This window comes from Dunckerocampus dactyliophorus, chromosome 21 (genome assembly GCF_027744805.1).
Source record: "Dunckerocampus dactyliophorus isolate RoL2022-P2 chromosome 21, RoL_Ddac_1.1, whole genome shotgun sequence".
NCBI lineage: Eukaryota > Metazoa > Chordata > Actinopteri > Syngnathiformes > Syngnathidae > Dunckerocampus > Dunckerocampus dactyliophorus.
The window spans coordinates 13,269,546-13,287,208 of NC_072839.1; the positions used below are offsets into that span (position 1 = coordinate 13,269,546).

At 46.3% G+C, this 17,663-nt stretch overlaps 2 protein-coding genes across 2 annotated transcripts; both read left to right on the forward strand.

Annotated features, from left to right (window-relative positions):
• The first annotated feature begins 56 nt into the window (after window positions 1–56).
• cip2a (cellular inhibitor of PP2A) lies at window positions 57–6,877 on the forward strand. Its single transcript, XM_054765556.1, has 21 exons — window positions 57–377; window positions 929–1,076; window positions 1,145–1,257; window positions 1,490–1,584; window positions 1,655–1,751; window positions 1,818–1,940; window positions 2,020–2,165; window positions 2,242–2,317; window positions 3,415–3,654; window positions 3,859–4,021; window positions 4,105–4,237; window positions 4,306–4,405; window positions 4,477–4,595; window positions 4,678–4,873; window positions 4,952–5,026; window positions 5,138–5,248; window positions 5,339–5,535; window positions 5,607–5,720; window positions 5,785–5,867; window positions 5,980–6,119; window positions 6,411–6,877. The coding sequence occupies exons 1-21, from the start codon at window positions 276–278 to the stop codon at window positions 6,555–6,557; spliced, it is 2,718 nt and encodes a 905-aa protein (XP_054621531.1). The 5' UTR covers window positions 57–275; the 3' UTR covers window positions 6,558–6,877.
• Window positions 6,878–6,941: 64 nt separating this feature from the next.
• chrnd (cholinergic receptor, nicotinic, delta (muscle)) lies at window positions 6,942–13,576 on the forward strand. The gene is made up of 13 exons (XM_054765551.1): window positions 6,942–6,994; window positions 7,124–7,279; window positions 7,825–7,970; window positions 8,047–8,091; window positions 8,590–8,699; window positions 8,770–8,925; window positions 9,000–9,109; window positions 9,182–9,382; window positions 9,947–10,058; window positions 10,130–10,244; window positions 10,333–10,543; window positions 10,614–10,732; window positions 11,389–13,576. Exons 2-13 carry the CDS (start codon window positions 7,216–7,218, stop codon window positions 11,569–11,571), a joined length of 1,572 nt encoding a protein of 523 aa, XP_054621526.1. The 5' UTR covers window positions 6,942–6,994; window positions 7,124–7,215; the 3' UTR covers window positions 11,572–13,576.
• The last annotated feature ends 4,087 nt before the right edge of the window (window positions 13,577–17,663 follow it).

Genomic DNA, 17,663 nt, shown 5'->3' on the forward strand with positions numbered 1-17,663 from the left:
CTCCCCGGTTCGAAGCTGCGAGCGGGAGGAAGTCGCCGCGTTGTTGCCGGAATTGTATGTCTTCAAAGGCGTACATTCAAAGTAGCTCTAACTGCAATAATCATTCCTAGCTTTTATGTTATGTCGGCGACGAATAGCGCCAGAAGTCGTTTACACACAACGTATGTGTTGTTAAACCAACTTATTTGCTAGCTTAGCGTGTTTGTTTGAACGCCGGGAATCTGAGACATTTAATTTCTTTATAGTGACATAAGTGGGTAGTTGTTCTCTTCGGGATGGACGTGACTACATGTTTGAAGTCTCTTCTGCTCGCCATGCAGCAATATGGATGCGGCAGGAGCGCTCACAATGCCGCACAGCTCCTTAAACAAGTGGAGGTAAACATCTGTTATTTGTGCAATATATATTAATTATATACTGTACTGTATTTGCATGCTACCATATTGTAGGACTTAGTCCCTGAGTTTATTTTTAAACGTATATCTATCTGTACAATATATTTCAACAACAGAGCAAAAAACACATTTGCGAAAATAAACATAGGTAAGAACTGAAAAATACTGTTTGGTTCCAGACGCGATACTACCCTGGTATCGATATTTGGATGGAGCCTTCCACCTTTACCATGTAATACACTTGATAGAATGACTCTATTGGTTTAGTAACCTTGTTTCTGCATGCCTACTTATATATACAGTAGTATACATGAATGGTACCATTGGTTAATAACTGAGTTGAAGGAACTGCATGAGGAATGCAGTGTGTTTCCTATACCGTTATTTATTTGAGGTGGATCGCCACATATTCGCACAGATTTGGTGCTACCTGTTTGCCCGCGCTCATAAACACATTATAACGCATCTTCCAGGATTGCTCTCATTGTTTCTCCCTTCAAGTGTCACAACTGTAAATGTTGTAATGTTTGCAGGAGGTATCTGCTCTCAGATGCGACCAGCTGCTGTCCTCAGGCCAGCTTTTACCTATCGAGTGTCTCCGTGGGCTGGTGGAGCTGACCGGGAACCCAAACACATGCCCCACCTTGGCGAGCGCCGTCATCTCCCTGCTGGCACAGCTCGGTATGGTCTGGCAGTCTTATGTGGCTAATTAAAGTGTGTTAAACTGGCCTGGCCACCATCATTTTCAGCGTGCGACGATGACAGCAGAAGGATGCTTCACAACAGCTTCAACCTCACCAGCATCATGGCCTCAGTCATCCATCGGCACACCGCCACGCCAGGAGATCCTCTGGTACTGCAGGTTAGACCCCTGTGGACCTCCATATTTTCTTTATAAATAAAGCACATGTTCATCTACGACAGCATGGTGGCGCAGTGGTTAGCATGTCTGCCTCACGGTCAGGAGATGGTTGTCTCCACGTCCTCTGTGATTGGCTGGCGACCTGTCCAGGGTCTCAATTTGAACCCTCATCAGTGTATCAGTGCACAGGCTGTTTCGTCATAGTAATGCTGTTTTATATGACCACTTTAAGAGTCTACAGTTGCTGCAGAAGCTGACCTACAGCACCCGCGTCTTCCCGTCCAACAGCTACATTCACGAGCTCATCGGCTTCCTCATGACCAACATGTAAAAACGGTAGCGGAAATGCAGCGCACGTTTCACTGCCAGCCACTCACGCGGATCTTTTTCGTCGCAGCCACTCCCACAACGACGACATCATCATGCCATGCCTCGGCCTGATGGCCAACCTGTGTCGGGACAACCACTCGGTGCAGAGTCACATCAAGTCACTGGTGGGCAGCATGTTGTTTCATCGTCTTATTGTAGAATCTCTCTTACGTGCGTGTGACCTCTTGCAGGATAACGTCAAGCCCTTTTATCGAACGCTCATCAACTTTCTGGCTCACAACAGCCTCACTGTGGTGGTCTTCACATTGTCCATCCTGGCCAGCCTCACTCTCAACGAGAAGGTTGGAGAGAAGGTGGGCGGTGAGGCGGTCGCCATGCAGGTTTGTTACACATATGAAAACATGCCTGACTCGTGGTGTGTGTCTCTGTCAGCTGTTTGATGCCAAGAACATCCACCAGACCTTCCAGCTGGTCTTCAACATAATTGTGAACGGCGACGGCACTCTCACTCGGAAGTACTCTGTGGACCTTTTGGTTGATCTCTTGCAGAACCCTAAAATTGCTGATTATCTCACCCGGTAGCACAATCACACACACGTTAAGGTCAGTCGTGTATAGGCAGTGTCATGAAGCAGGTGTGTTGTGGTCCCACAGGTATCAGCACTTCTCAGCATGTGTGTCTCAGGTTTTAGGACTGCTGCAGTTAAAAGATCCTGACTCTGCAGCCAAGGTGAGTTGTGTGTCCACATATCCACATACACGATGATGTGTAGCGCAGGTGTGTCCAAACTTTTTCCACCGAGGGCCACATAGTGAAAAATGCTAAGAAATTCTGCATATTTTAAGCAAAAATTGCATTTCATCTTTGTGATATAGGTGGGGAAAAAAACTATTATTAGTATGAACTTTGGTCTTTTCAACTTTCTTCTTAAATAATCTTTGTCAATTTTTCTTTTGTAATATTATGACTGTATTTCTCTAATATTTTCATTTTATGCCCATAACATAACTTTTTCCTCAAGCTAATGTTCCAAAAATGACAACTTTATTTTGTTTTGTTTGTTTCTCATATTATGATTTTAAAAAGTGTTTTTTGTTATATATTTATATATTTATTTATTTTTCCTCATATTTTGAGTTTATTCTAGTAAAATTATGGCTTTTTTTCTTGTTAGAATACAACTTTTTTCTTTTAATATTTTTACTTTATTCTCGTATAATTGCAGCTTTTTTTATCCCATTTCTGCTGTTTTTAAATTATGACTTTATTCCTGTGATATTTTGACTTTAGTCTCATAACATTGTACGTTAAAAAAGCATATTGAAATTACATTATTTTTCCTGATAATATGACAGCTTTATTCTTGTAAAATGATGACCTTTTCTTTTAATATTTTGATTTATTGTAAAATGACTACAGTTTTCCTTTTTTTTGCTGTTTTTTTTTTTTAATTGTTATTGTTAAATTATATTTTTAGAATGTGGCGCGGGCCGATTATAAAAAAAAAAAACAACAACAAAAAAACAGCTGCAGGCCAACAATGGCCCCTGGGTCGCACTTTGGACACCACTCCTTTAGTGTAAGCATTCCAGTCCGCTAAGCTGAATATTCCAATTAGGCTTCCAAAAAGTGGTGATCAGGGGCTTTTGCCCATCAACTGTAAGTTTTTAAGTTTGTATTTTTTATATTTTTAATATTTAAGTTTAGTTTATAAGATTAATAAAAAAAAATTTATTAGGTTTGTTTTGTCCTTTAACTGTTCAAGACAGTCGGTCATGATATTTAAGAAGATCCAGTGTTTGTCATGTCATGTTGTGTCTCTGCAGGTTTTGGATCTGCTCCTCGCCATGTGTGGTGTCTTGGGCCTGCGTCCGCTGCTGTGCCAGGTCCTGTTCAAGCCGGCCGCGCCCAAACTCAGGGCGACGGGTCGTAGGCAGGCGGCGGCGCTTTGCGGAGAACCCATGGTGGAGCCAGGGCTGGCACTGGTTCAATGGCTGAGCTCGCCTGTGGATGGCGCCGAGGGTTGCTCGCTGAAGGCTCTACAGCTGTTGAAGGAGCTGCTGGAGGTACACATGACCACCACCACACAGACACACACACACACACACACACACACACACACATACATACAGCTGGGACACTTAGCTTAGGCTGGAAATCTGTAGACATAACCCTCAATTACTTTCAATTTCCATAGCAGCCGGTCTGAATGAATAGCTCTCTCTGCTGGTAGCTTCTTTTATTGCCTGTTTTGCTGTCTTTCTATCTAGGAGGCACTGGGAGCGGCCTCTGTGTACGATGGCGTGCGGAGCTTTGTGGAAATGCTCCTTCCCGTCCTGCTGGGCTTCATCAAGGGCGTGGACCCCGCCCACGGAGACGCTCACCTGAGACGACACTGCGAGCGCATCACTCACGTCAGCGGCGTGCTGCTCAATATCCTCGCTGTCATGCCGTCATCGGCCTCATTGTCTTCCTCGCCACGTGTTTCTTGCACACCTTAGCCTTAACTCGTCCACTCATGTGCGCCGAAGACGCCATGCGGGCTCTGGTGTCCAAGCAGGTGAGCGCCCAACTGTGCCTGTCGCAGGTGGAAATTCTCCTTGATGGTTGTCACAGTAACAACCCTCCCGGCTCGGATAACAACCTCAGGTGAGCGAATGGTGCGTATCCGTCCTCCACAGTGAAGATAAGACACGTGTGTGTGTATGTGTGGACAGTCAAGTGTGTGCCGAGGCTCTGCTGAAGACGTTGGAGTTGATGAGCAAACTGAGGCAGCAGGTGAAGGACATGGAGACCAGCTTCTATCGCACACTTCAGGTAACATTCGTCTTTCCCCTCGCTGTCTCTGTCCTACATGAACCCTCATCTCCCGTGTGTCCATCTGACAGGACCAGAGGATAGCCACGCCCCTTTCTCGCGCCCTGACCTCTCATCACAGGGAGCACGTGCAGACCGGCCTTGCTCTCTTGTTAGAGGCCACGCCCCTCCCAGACTTCCCGTCCGTTGTGTGAGTGTCCAGGGCTCTGGTAAAAAAAAAAAAAAAAAGTCTGCTTCTGCAGTGTGCTCTTCATCCTGATGTCTCCCTGCAGTCTTGGGGAAAGCATCGCCGCCAACAACGCTTACCGCCAAAGAGAGGCTGAGCTGTCCGTCAAGCGCATCGCAGTGCAGGACATCCTTCCTCCTGCTGCTCCTCCTCCTCGGATGAACACCAGTGGACTGGAGGTGTCCAGCACATCCAGCAGTGGCGTCCACAGCCTGGTCGAGAAGCTCCACAGTGGCTTGGAGGTTACATTGATTTCCTGTTGCTTTGTCTACTTTCTGGTTGACACTCGTACACACAAACTGACTCTTGTCCCCTTGTAGCTGCAGGAGCAGGGGAAGGACGCCCACGTGTCTGACATCATTGGCGTTTATGAACAGAAGCTCGCTACCCTCGCTGTGAGTCATAAGCCACGTTTCCACTAAGTGGTCCAACTGGAGGTTAAGGCTGCCAAAAAGTGGCGATCACAAGATTATTCAATATTTACAAAATCATGTTCTCCTTGTCAGTCCAAGGAGAGTCGCCTCCAGGACCTGCTGGAAGCGAAGGCTGTGGCGCTGTCCCAGGCTGACCGCCTCATCGCTCAGTATCACTTCCAGCGGGCTCAGGCCGAGGCTGAGGTGAAGTTTACGCGCTACCACCTGACAAATGACAACTTTTAATGGCGTGACCCGCCGCGATGATGTCTGATCTGCGTGCCTGGAACGCAGGCTCGTAAGCTGGCCAGTCTGCTGAAGGAGGCGGAGCGGCGGCGAGAGGAGCTGCAGGGCGAGCTGGGTGGCCAGCTGGAGGAGGTGAAACGCTCCAAGGCCGACATGGAGGAGCTTCTGCAGCACAACGCACGGCTGCAACATGACTCAGAGGAGCACCAGGCCCTCAAAGGGAGCTACAACACCCTGCTGAACAGGCGAGAACATGGGACAACACCTGAGTGGAGGCAATAATTACAGGTCATCATTTTCTGTGTGTGGGTGTCAGGTTTAACGAGAGCGAGCGGATCCTTAGAGAGCTTCAGGCAGCTCACACCAGCCTTGCTAAACAGCTCGACACGCTGAGGAAAAACCACGAAGCACTGCAGCTGCAGCACGACAGGTATACAGCGTTTTACCTCGTTTATTGGCGCACCTGGCTCACTCGGCCTCTTCATTCTTGCCAGGACAGCGTCATTGCTGCAGGAGAGGGAGAAGGAGATCACGTTGCTGCGTTCAGATCTGCAGCTGAAGGAGGATGACATTGAAGGTGAGATTAAAAAACTCAGTCCCATCTTTCAAAAATGTGCAATACGTATTATTTGCGGCGCCACCTGCAGGTCATATTGGGAGCAACTAACAAAATGAGTTGCCATTGTTAGGTTTGCGAGGTGAACTGCGGGCACATGGGGAGAAAGCTAGGGAGAAGGAGCAGGAGAGGAGGGAGATGGAGGAGATGTTGGATGTTCTGAGAAAGGAACTCAACAAGACGGAGCAGGCCAGGAAGGACGCCAGCATCAAGGTAACAAGGTGTCATGGTCATGTGCGTGATTCCCAGTATAAATGGAACAGAAGCACGTTTGTGCTCATAACACTCGAGATTACAGTAGGGGTCACAATTTAAATTCTTAAAAAATAATAGTAATGAAACAATATATTACAGATTGCAGTGTTTTGTTTTTCAGGTGTTTTATTTCAGCTCTATCGCATAAAAATACGCAAGGCAGCCTGCATGGTTTGTCAAACATTGCTGTCTTCATGGTAGTGACACTTTCCCACGCACTGTCCTGTCCTGTCCTGTCCTGTCCCTCAGGCGTCCTCTCTGGAGCTTCAGAAGAGTCAGCTGGAGGGCAAACTGAAACAGAAGGAGGACGAGCTCAACAAGCACTCGGCCATGATCGCCATGATCCACAGTCTGAGCAGCGGCAAGATGAAAAGCGATGTCAACCTCTCGCTGTGAGACGCACAACAACAACACAATGGAAAAATGACATCAACTTTATACATCGCGTGATGATTTTTAAAAAACTGGTTCTTTTCTATGTCCCTATTTAAAGAACATTCTTTTTGTATCTTTCAGTATTTGATCAATAAATGTGGTTTTGTGTCGTGAGTCAAGGATTCAAGGAACTTGATTGTCAGACCAGCACACATTTGCACAATTCAGTACCCAAGGTCCCAGATTTATCTGAATCAGTGGCAAAAAAGAGATCCATATACAAAATAAAATATAAGAAATTAACTAGAACTGTGATTGTAGACATTTAATTTGAGTCTACTCTGTTATGTTTAGTTAGCTTTCAAATAGGCTGTTTAATGTTTGTTAGTGTGCCTGTAATTGTTGAAAGGTGCTTTGCTCAAAGTTCTTGCAGGTCTTAAAGGAATCGAAAACATCAGGTAAGAAACTTAAAATGCTCATTGAGTGATTTTGCTTAAAGTCACAGTAAAGAACATTTAGTGATGATACTTTTGTGTGTGTGTGGTGCCGGTGTTGCCTTCTATTTTCTGCCGCCTGTGTTTCCGCAGCTGCCGGCTGTCAATCAAACGTGCTTTGGCAGAAGGTCAACAGGCGGAAGGACGAGCGAGTGTCCCAACATTTGACAACATTCAAGCTCAACATGAAGCCTCGACATGCTGCCGCCGCCGCTGCTGCTGTGTTTCTGTTCTCGCTGCTCTGGCCTGGTCAGTAATAATACATTGATTTATGTCATTACTACTGTCCGATCAGTAAGGGGGTACATTGGTTACCTCACCCAGGAAAGAGTTTTTGTTTGTGCATAACTTCCTGTAGAAATGCCCAAAAACTCAAATTTGTATGAAATGTACTGTGTGTACGCTAAATCCAGATCCAATCCCGATCTCATCCACATTTGTTAGCAGTGTAAATGCATCATGTGAAAACCTCATTTGACATGTTCAGATACGTCTAGCTCTAATTATTTCTAATCTTTTTCTAAAAAAAAGTGTTTTCCTGTATCCAGACTTGAAACATACAGCTGATAAGATCCTAGATGGTGGTAGAAGTTCTCTCATGATGACTAACATATAAGCCTTGGTGGAGGTGTGTGTGTGTGTGTAGTGGAGGCAGCTGTTGTGAAATTGGACCCCATCTTCTTTGTTTTCTGTACCGCTTTGAAACAAACTTAAAAAGACACGTGATGGAAAGTGAAAGTGTTGTTCTTCAGGTTTTGTGGTCGTTGAGTGTCGTTTTGTGCAACTTTGTGCAGCATGCTGGTGCAGGAACGAGGAGGAGCGCCTCATCAACTTCCTGTTCAAGGAGCGCGCCTACAACAAGGAGCTGCGTCCCGTGCAGAGACAACAGGACGCCGTGGACGTGTACCTCGCTCTCACGCTCTCCAATCTCATCTCCTTGGTAACCGGAAGGATGGGTAGATGTACCGTACTTAGAGTATTTTGGCTCTAATGCTGCTCATGTGTTCCATCCGTAGAAAGAAGTGGACGAGACGCTGCTCACCAACGTTTGGATCGAGCACGTGAGTTTACATTGAAGAAGCTTCTACGTCGTCTCGCAGTCTTGTGAAAAAAATGAGGTGCAAATCTACTCCTGAACCGCTGCACACAAAAGGGTGAACATTTGTCAACACGCCCCCAACTGTGTTGTCTGTGCTGTTATTTTTCTGACAAATACGACACACAAATCCAATTTGACTTGGAATTTCTCACACAGCTCACTGCGCTCCACATAATACACCGCTGTAACCTCAGGGTATTTCGCCCCAATCACCCTGAAATTTACACACCTTTTAGGGGACTGACAAGCACATGTGTGTAAAATACGATCAAGAGTAGTTGGAAAAACATGGTTGCTGTCTAACTCGTCCGTAAGTCATTGAGCATTTGTCGAAGGGCTAGGAAACTTTGAGGGTATCGGCATTGCATGTCTGCTAGCATGTCTTCCAAAGCATTTTGACTACAGCCCACAGGGGGCGCCACATATGTAATTTGTGTGTGCGTGTGTGTGCGTGTGTCAGACATGGACGGACTACCGGCTGACGTGGAACACGACCGAGTTTGACGGCATTGACATGCTCCGCCTCCCGTCCAGCATGGTGTGGCTGCCAGAGATTGTGCTGGAAAACAAGTAAGCGTCTTTGTTTTAATTAGAATAAACTATGTATCATCTCGATTAACCAAACTCCTCACACCCCCAGCAACGATGCCCAGTTCCAGGTGGCCTACTACAGCAACGTGCTGGTGAACAACGAGGGCTTGTGCTACTGGTTGCCTCCCGCCATCTTCCGCTCCTCCTGCTCCATCAACGTCAACTACTTCCCCTTTGACTGGCAGAACTGCACGCTCAAATTCACGTAAGCCGCTGAAACTATTGGCATCAGCAGGTGGCGCTTTTCTACATAGCAGAGAAAGCTGTCCTCCTTTACAGCTCGCTCACTTACAACGCCAAGGAGATCAGGATGCTCTTGAAGGAGGAGAGCGACGATGAAAGCAAGTGGACGGTGGAGTGGATCATCATAGACCCGGCCGGTTGGACAGGTAAGTGTTTCAGTCTTTGTCCTTTGCTGAGTGTCTCCACAAGCACTAAAACCGCCATTTCCTGGCCCGCAGAGAACGGCGAGTGGGAGGTGATCCACCGTCCGGCCAAGAGGAACACCTACAGACACATTCCCATGGAGAGCAACAAGCACCAGGACATCACCTTCTACCTGATCATCAAGCGCAAACCTCTCTTCTACATCGTCAACATCATCATCCCCTGCGTGCTCATCTCCTTTCTCGCCTCGCTTGTCTACTACCTGCCTGCTGACAGTCAGTGCTTCCCTTTCTACTTGCTGCTCACCTACTAATCACAAATCAATCAATATGACAGGAGCGCTCTGCTGTTTTAAATCACCTACGGATTAAAAAAAAAAAAACGACTCAAAGATCCTCTCTGTTGCAGTAGCACTGCTGTTTTTTTTGCAGGACCTACTGTAAAAATGCTGGTCAAAGATGCTCTATATCACAGGAGCACTGCTTTTTTTAAGGATCTACTGCAAAAACTCTACAGATTCTCTGCAAAAATGCGAGTCAAAAATCCCTTTTGTTGCAGGAGCACAGCTGGTTTTAAGGATCTGCTGCAAGAATGCTTGTCAAAGTACTGAAGTACTGAAAAAATGCTATTCAAAGATCCTCTATATGGCAGAGCTCTTCAAAAATGCTAGTCGCTAAGTCTTGAGCTGAGCTGGTGGTCTTGTCCGATGTTCTGTTGTGCGGGCTGCCAGTTAAAAATGACACTAACGTCCAGCAGGGGAAGCTTTTGCACATGAACTCGCCAATCCAGCTGTGTGTTTAGAATCCCCTCTGCTCCTTCATACATGAATGTGTGTTCAGGTGGCGAGAAGATGACCTTGTCCATCTCAGTGCTGCTCGCTCAGTCTGTCTTCCTGCTGCTGATCTCTCAAAGGCTGCCAGAAACGTCCATGTCTGTTCCACTTATTGTCAAGTAAGCAGCCCCGACATATACACACATTTATATACACACAATTTTTTTTTTTAAAGCTTGACGCGTCTCAGGTACCTGATGTTTATCATGGTGCTGGTGACGGTGGTTGTGTTGAACTGCGTAGTGGTCCTCAACCTGCACTTTAGGACCCCGAGTACTCATGTCATGTCTGAGTGGACCAAGAGGGTAACACACACACACACACACATACACACATGGCACCAAAGACAAAGATAAGGACGACAACTATCATGTCTGCACCACTGTTGCACAGTTCTTCCTTGAGCGTCTGCCTCGCATCCTGCGTATGTCCCGCCCATCAGAGACGGAGCCATACTGGGATGGAGCGTTGCCAAGGCGGTCCAGCTCGGCGGGCTACATCGCCTCAGCGGAGGAGTACTACAGCGTCAAGTCCCGCAGTGACCTCATGTTTGAGAGGCAGTCGGTGAGACACGGCCTCACCGCCCGACCCACGCATGCCGCAGGTACGCAAATGCTGACGCTGGAACGGGTCGTTAGATTAGGAACAGTTGAACAGCCTGAGGTCTTTGCCAGTGAAAAAGCTGCAGGAGGAGGGCGGCGTCACAGAGCAGCTCTACGGGGAAATCAAGCCGGCGGTGGACGGAGCCAACTACATCATCAAGCACATGCGCAACAAGAACGACTACAACGAGGTGGGCAGCGCACGGCCGCAAATGATGATGATGAGGCGTTTATGTTGGAGACGTTTATTAGATGTTTATGTCCAGAAGAAAGCATGGCTGACGCCCTCCATAAGCAAGTAGGCAGCCTTCTTGGCTTTACTACATTACAGTCGTCCCTCGCGTTATCACGGTTCGATTATCGCTCCCTCGCTTCATAAATGAATGAATTAATAAATGATTGCTGTTCCGTGGTAGACTATGATCTATTATTAGTCAAAACATACTGAAATACAAGTGATACGTATGTAGTATTCTGATCACTAGGCGGCAGTAATGACACAAAACATTGAGCCATTACCTTACAATACCTTACCTTAACACTACATGAAGTCAGCCATGGCATGTTTGATATGCTAGAGTGGAAAATAAAGTCCTCCTCCCATCCTGTGTGGAAGTGGTAAGTTTTTGGCTTAAGTTTAGAAGAAAAAAATTAATTCGAGGCTAACTGGTTAGCTCGCTAGCTTGCCAATGGTGTAAACGATGAGTAATAGGAGTATAAAGGTGACCATAAGGGTGTTATTTCATGTTGACGGGGCTCTGTGACACGAACACCTTTCACACAAAGCTAGGATGTGGATATTTTGTTCAGATAGCTTAGCATATAATGACCAGATAAATGTCCGCAGGAGAAAGACAACTGGAGTGGCATCGCTCGCACGGTGGACCGACTCTGTCTCTTCCTGGTTACCCCGGTGATGACCCTTGGCACCATCATCATCTTCCTCATGGGCCTCTACAATCACCCTCCACCTTTGCCCTTTGCTGGAGACTCCTACAACTACAGGGAGGAAAACCCACGTCTGATGTGACACACATGCACACACTCACATTCTATTTTTGTTCGACTTTTGTGCTGTTTTTTTTTCCTGTAACTTGAGCTGACTAAGTCATTGAATGGGCCTAACAGCGACAAAAAACGGTGATTGTAAATGCTGTCATGATAGCCGCCGCGGTTATTTACCGAACCGGCAAAGAGAACAGGGCCTTGATTGGGCCGTTGGCAGGTGTTAATTGGCAGCGACTCTCGACCTATTTTCAGAGGGAAAAAAATAATAATTTTTTGACCAAAAATCTGCGAATTTGGATGCGAATGGTGTACTTTCACTGTGCACACAAATGTAATGAACGTGTGAGTTCCAAAGTGAAAATAACAATGTAACAAACGCTCATAAATTGATTTATTTTGCCCAACAACACATTGCAATAATCAGCATTGTATACGGGGCATGAAAAAGCTGCAAGAAGATTTTGTTCACGGGTTTGAATGTTTTACTTAGTCATCTTTATCGGTGTCTGCCTTCGGCTCCATGTTGACATTGTGGTTGCTCTTCGTGTTGTCCTCCTGTTCTTTGTCCTTCGCTTTGTTCATGCATTGCACTGGGAAGGGGAACACAGGCTAGTTATTATCAGAATCACTGCTCCTTTTACGCGACTTGGCACGGACTCACCTTTACATAACAGGTACCCTGTGAGGAAGTACAGTAGACTCACGAAGAATGTCAGCGTGCTGAAGTAAACCCACCATGGTGTGTCATCATCTGATGGAGGAAAATGTGATCTTATAAAGCTTTTATTGACACTCCATCCAAAATATCGATTTTCCATCAGGCTCCAACATACACAAACAGGTTTTGGCACTTTTTTTTTTTGTTTGTTTTTTTAACAAAGAGGAAGAATAACAATATGCTTTCCAGCTGCATTTTGAACTGACAAGTTCCACAAAGCTGTCATGCATATTGTCTGGAAAATATGGTTTTGTTGTTGCACTTGTAAAATGTTTTGTGTCCATTATTCAATTAGATTTGACTCATATTAGTTATAATAATATACATGATTATCTGCTCAAGGCGAGAGGCCTCCTGTCTCTGAAACAAGTCCTCCACATGCTTATCACCTGATTCAAACGGCCTGTGGTGTCGAGGCATGATTTAAATCGGCTAAATTCAACGCTTTGTAAACCCAAGCCCTTCCCCAGTGGATTCATTTTTCAGAGATGGGCTTATTTATCTTGGCTGCCGACACCCACTAGCTAATGTCAGCATTGGCTGACGCCACACATTGCATTGCTATTAACGAGGGGTGGCACCAGATCACACGAGATTAAAGCATGAAAAAGAAATTCCCACTCAGAAAAAAAAATGTCTCGTTGGCAGTACTGTATGTCTGGGACGATAATTCCATGAATTAATCACACAATAAATGAAAATGAAATGGATAACTTTGCCGGCCGCTTTGTCTCTCGTCTCCAAACAGGCAGGAAGAGTTTTTCTTTATTTTTCTGTAATTAAAGCGTTAAAGTCCCGGCCTGGTTAGTCAATGAATGAATCAATCAATCAGGTGTTGACTAGATCCCAAGATATTTTGGACAATTGTATGCTTCCAACTTTGTGAGGAAGACCTTTTTCCTTTCCAAGTGCTCAAAGCAAACTCCTTTAAGGTATGCTTGGATGATTTTGCTGTAGAAGAACAGCAAAGCGAGTAACACTGAAGAGTGGAAGCTGTTTTTAATGATCAGTTTTCCACTTCGAGCAGCCCCAATAGTGTTGTCCACATCAATCACTGCGGTCATTGTAAGGGACAAGTGATGATGATGTCTTTACCTGAGATAACGATGACGTCCGTCTGCGTGAAGTACGTTACGTCAGGTGTCCGCACCTCGCAGGTGTACGTGCCCTGATGCAGCAGCTCCACGCTGGGCAGCTTCAGATGGCGCCACGCCGAGCGGCTGTCCATCACGCGTATCTTCCAGTCGTCGGAGAGCGCCAGATGGCTCTGTAGGCCGCTGACGTTCATGGAGAGGATGTGCTCGGAGTGCCGGATCCTCCAGGTGAGCTCGAAGGCGTCGAGGTCCTGACGAGGCAAATTGCAGGGCACTTTGACGTCGCTGCCGGCGGGCGAACGGATAGCGGCTGCAGAGAAGAGACAACATAAGCGAGGTTTGGAGAGGGTTTGTCAGTTTGAGAAGGTTGTTACCTTCCACCTTCAGGCGGGCTCTTTTGGATGAGTCCTCGCTGGTGATGTCACAAATGAAGGTCGTCGTCATGTTGCTGGTATCTGCCGCCTTCAGCTGCAGTGTGCTCTCAATGTCGAAGAAGCGCAGATATGTTTCTTCCGTCTTGGTTTTGTTGTAGAAGAGTTTGGCTTCAGTGAGCGGCTCGACAGACCAGGTCAGGAAGGGCTTCGGGTAGATGCGTTCTGCTCGACAGTAGACCACATCGTCGCTGAACTCCATGTCGATCTTCTCGACGGGAGCTGCACCACAAACATGACGACAAGACGGCCTTGGTCACGTTCCTCCCAAAGGTGACACTCGCTGATTCGGACTACCTTTCACCGTCAGGGCGATGACACCTGACTCGTCGTTACGCGGTGCCGTCATGGTGATGCAGATGTATTTGCCCTCGTCGTGCGGCGTCACATTCCTCAGCAGCAGCGTGGCGTTGCCCTCCAGGACCTGGTCTGCATACAAGTCCGTCCTGCCCTTGTACATGTCTGCCGGCGAGTTGTGACCGACCACCCAGCTGGTGTTGCCATAACGCGTGCAACTCACCACTGCTTTTTTCTTGTACCACATGATGCGGGCACCTTTGCCGTCAGACGAGAATCGACACGGGAGCACGCACTCGTCCGACACAAGGCATGTGACGTTAATCTCTGTCAACACAATCGCAGAGCTATGTGAGCTGGGCGGAGCCTGTTCTGTCCTGTGATTGGCCAGACTGAGGAGTGAAAGCACTGACTGGTTCTGCAAGACGCGGTTCGTAAGGTTTTTGACTGCGTTGTTCTATAATGAATGTTTAAATACCTACTTTGACATTTTTACATTTAGGCCATGTCCACACAAATACGGACATTTTTAATATGCATATTTTTCTATGCGTTTTAGCCTCTCATCCTCACGCAAACACATTTTTGGTTCTTGATAACGGAGCTTTTAGGAAACTCCAGCCAGTGCTTGTGTCAAAAGAAATGTACGTCATTATCTCACCTTTTTAAACCTTAAACAACAGAACATGACGTTATCGACCTTTGGCTGTTTTCATTTAAACCCAGCAGAGGGTGCTGTCTCATAAGTCAATAACATTTTCCAGCTGGAAGAGGCTTTAACAAGACGTGACGTGTAGCTGCATGTTTTGTAAGAACACTACTGTATGATGTATGCCTGTAGTTGTTTCTTAATATGTTTAATAAATGTGATAGGTATATTATAGGATTAAGCGTATCAAAAACAGGCATTTTAGGGCTATTTTTGGGTGTGTCCATCTTCCTGAAAGTCACATGACAGCCCTTCCCCTCTGTCACACTTGGACGTTTCACGTAAGACTCACTGATTGATGACATAGTACAGAACTACAAGCACAACAATCAACGTATTTTTAATTCATTCCTAAAGAACAGTACACCAGCCATGACATTAGCTACACAAAACAAGCCAGAGAAAGGCCGTGTTCAAATGCGTCACTCACGTTCGGCTGAGGATCGCGTGAGGGTCAGCAACAGGAGAAGAGAGCAGAGAAGGAAATGTCCGTATGGCGCCATGGTGATTTTGAGAAACACTGATACAACACTTTCTCTTTTGATTTTGGCAAACCGGATTGACGACTTCAAAAAAAAACATTCCTCAGCTGATTATCAGGCCTGGAAAAACAACAAAAAGACTTGATGATAACTGATGCGTTTGTTACTATTTAATTAGTACATAATAGCAACCCAACAAGGAATTAATTAAAAACTTTAATCTCAAGGGTTAGCGCCTGACCTTTGCAGACTCTTTGTCGCCCTCCAGTGGTTAATTGTGTTATAGGCCACAGGAGAGGTCAAATACATTGTTCCTCCAGCACTTATCACTGCTTCAGCCTTTTAGACAGTTTTAAAATGTTTTTTGTAAGCCCTACTGGGAAACACACTCTTTTAGATGCCTGTAGCTTTAAGGCTAATGAGCTGTGTCTCCAAGAAGCGCTATCATGTACTTTATGTTTTACATGCGTATATGCCGTATCTCTTGTCCAGCTTAAGTATATCGCGTACAACAACATAACATTAAGGAGTGGGACAGTAGGACACAAATGTTAGCAATGCTAGCATAGCTCCGTGATGCTAAAGTGCTAACATATTACACACACTTCAACAGCGACATCATGCTAGGTTAGCCTGTTGGCTGAATTAAAAAGAAAATGATCACACTTATCCCTCCCACCTCTGTAGCTGACTGATGAGTAGTTGGCAGAGTTCTGGGCTGTTTTTTTTAGACATGTAGCGAAGCCTGGCTTCAAACTTGAGCAGCGATGCTACATGATTCTTACTTTTGGTGCTCATAAGAATTCAAGTGTCACTTTTGCGTAAGAGGGGGAAATTTTAAGAGCTCATCTTCCAACTTTTGACGACCATGCTGCATTTCAAAGTTTAGTTTGGATTCACGGAACCACGAGTGACCATATTTGGACTCCACCTTCCAGTCAAGACTGGATGTTTAACCTCTGCTGCATCTTATCAAACTAGGCGAGGTGTTTTTATGTCTGCACTTTGACCTACACAATACTCCACTCCATGACAAAGAAATAAAAACAATAAAAAGACATTTAGCTGAGGTCACTGTGCACACACATTTATTATAATAAATACATGTTTTGGTTTTAAAAACAACTAAAGCGTTTAAAATGTCTTTTTTTTTGTCCATGAGCTGTTAATACTGTTGTCATGGCAACTTGTGTGTAGGGTTAAGCTCCTCCTCCTGAGTCCTGAAGGCGAGGCGTTCTGCGTTCTCAGCTGAAAGTGAGCCTCGTGTTGTCCTCCCTCCCCCTTGAGTTGTGTTGTTTTGTCCTCGGCCTGGAACCAGCATGGAAGCGTTCTCGTCAGCTGACAATGATGTGCAGTCACATGACCACAGCACATGGGGGGGGGGGGGGGGGGGTTACCTTTGTTCTTTTTGCAAAAATATATCCCTGCTACAACCGCCAGCACGGCGAGCGTTGCCCCCACACCGACCACAATATCCACAACGTGCGAACGTCCTGCAACACAAATGGACCAGTTAGCCTAACAAGGTAACTGACCAATGGATGACTGTCATTAATTGAAATAATCCTAGCCGTTACATGGCTTTGGAGGTACAGCTTGTATGTCAATGACTTAATAGCATCATTAGAAGATCATACTACTTCCTAGGTGTCCAATCAGATGATGTCATTCCCCTGCCATGAGGGGGCATCTGTGGACTGCAGTGATGTGCTATGACGTCATCAGCTTTTCTATCTTCCAGCATGACCTTACCGCCCGGCATCCTCAGGAAAAAGGTGGTCAGGCGTGTTTCCGTCGCATTGGTCACTTCGCACGTGTACGTTCCCTCGTGGTCGCTGGACAGATGGTGCAGAGTGAGTGTGCCCTGAGCGGACACGTCCTTCACCTGCTTCTTCCAGTCCTGGCTGACGCCGCCGCTCATGTTCACGATGGTCCGACTGTGGTTGAACGTCCAGACGAGGCTCGTTTTGTCAGCCAAGGACAAACATTCGATGGCGGTCTCTCCTCCAGAAATGCTGACATTTGCTGGAATGGAACGAAAGAAGACAAGCAGGCCTCAAGTTTTTTACTTGCTGCTACTTGTGCATGTACAGTGTCTCCCAAAAGTGAGCACACCCCTCGTTACTAAAAGTATATCTTCTCAAGAGACAATACGGTCATATTGCCCCATGACAATGCCCCATCAAATGCTTGCTGCAATGTACTTTTGTGAGATACTGTCTCAAGTTCTTACATTTGTTCCTCCAGGTGAGCCTCCTGCTGCTGTGGCTTCTAACGTCACAGATGTAGTCCACCTGAGGAGCGTCGTCCCCTGCCAGGTCCAGCCAGCTGCTGATGCTGTAAAGCTGCATCCCCGCCTCCCGGGAGATGTCCGTGGCGTTCT

What these genes read in the sequence shown, in the direction of transcription:
- chrnd (XM_054765551.1), top strand. Translation starts at nt 7,216, where the DNA reads ATGAAGCCTCGACATGCTGCCGCCGCCGCTGCTGCTGTGTTTCTGTTC. An exon ending in TCTCCAATCTCATCTCCTTG is followed by an intron (nt 7,971 to 8,046) that starts GTAACCGGAAGG and finishes TTCCATCCGTAG; the next exon opens with AAAGAAGTGGACGAGACGCT. An exon ending in ACAAGAACGACTACAACGAG is followed by an intron (nt 10,733 to 11,388) that starts GTGGGCAGCGCA and finishes AAATGTCCGCAG; the next exon opens with GAGAAAGACAACTGGAGTGG.
- cip2a (XM_054765556.1), top strand. Translation starts at nt 276, where the DNA reads ATGGACGTGACTACATGTTTGAAGTCTCTTCTGCTCGCCATGCAGCAA. An exon ending in GGGCTCAGGCCGAGGCTGAG is followed by an intron (nt 5,249 to 5,338) that starts GTGAAGTTTACG and finishes CCTGGAACGCAG; the next exon opens with GCTCGTAAGCTGGCCAGTCT. An exon ending in GGAAGGACGCCAGCATCAAG is followed by an intron (nt 6,120 to 6,410) that starts GTAACAAGGTGT and finishes CCTGTCCCTCAG; the next exon opens with GCGTCCTCTCTGGAGCTTCA.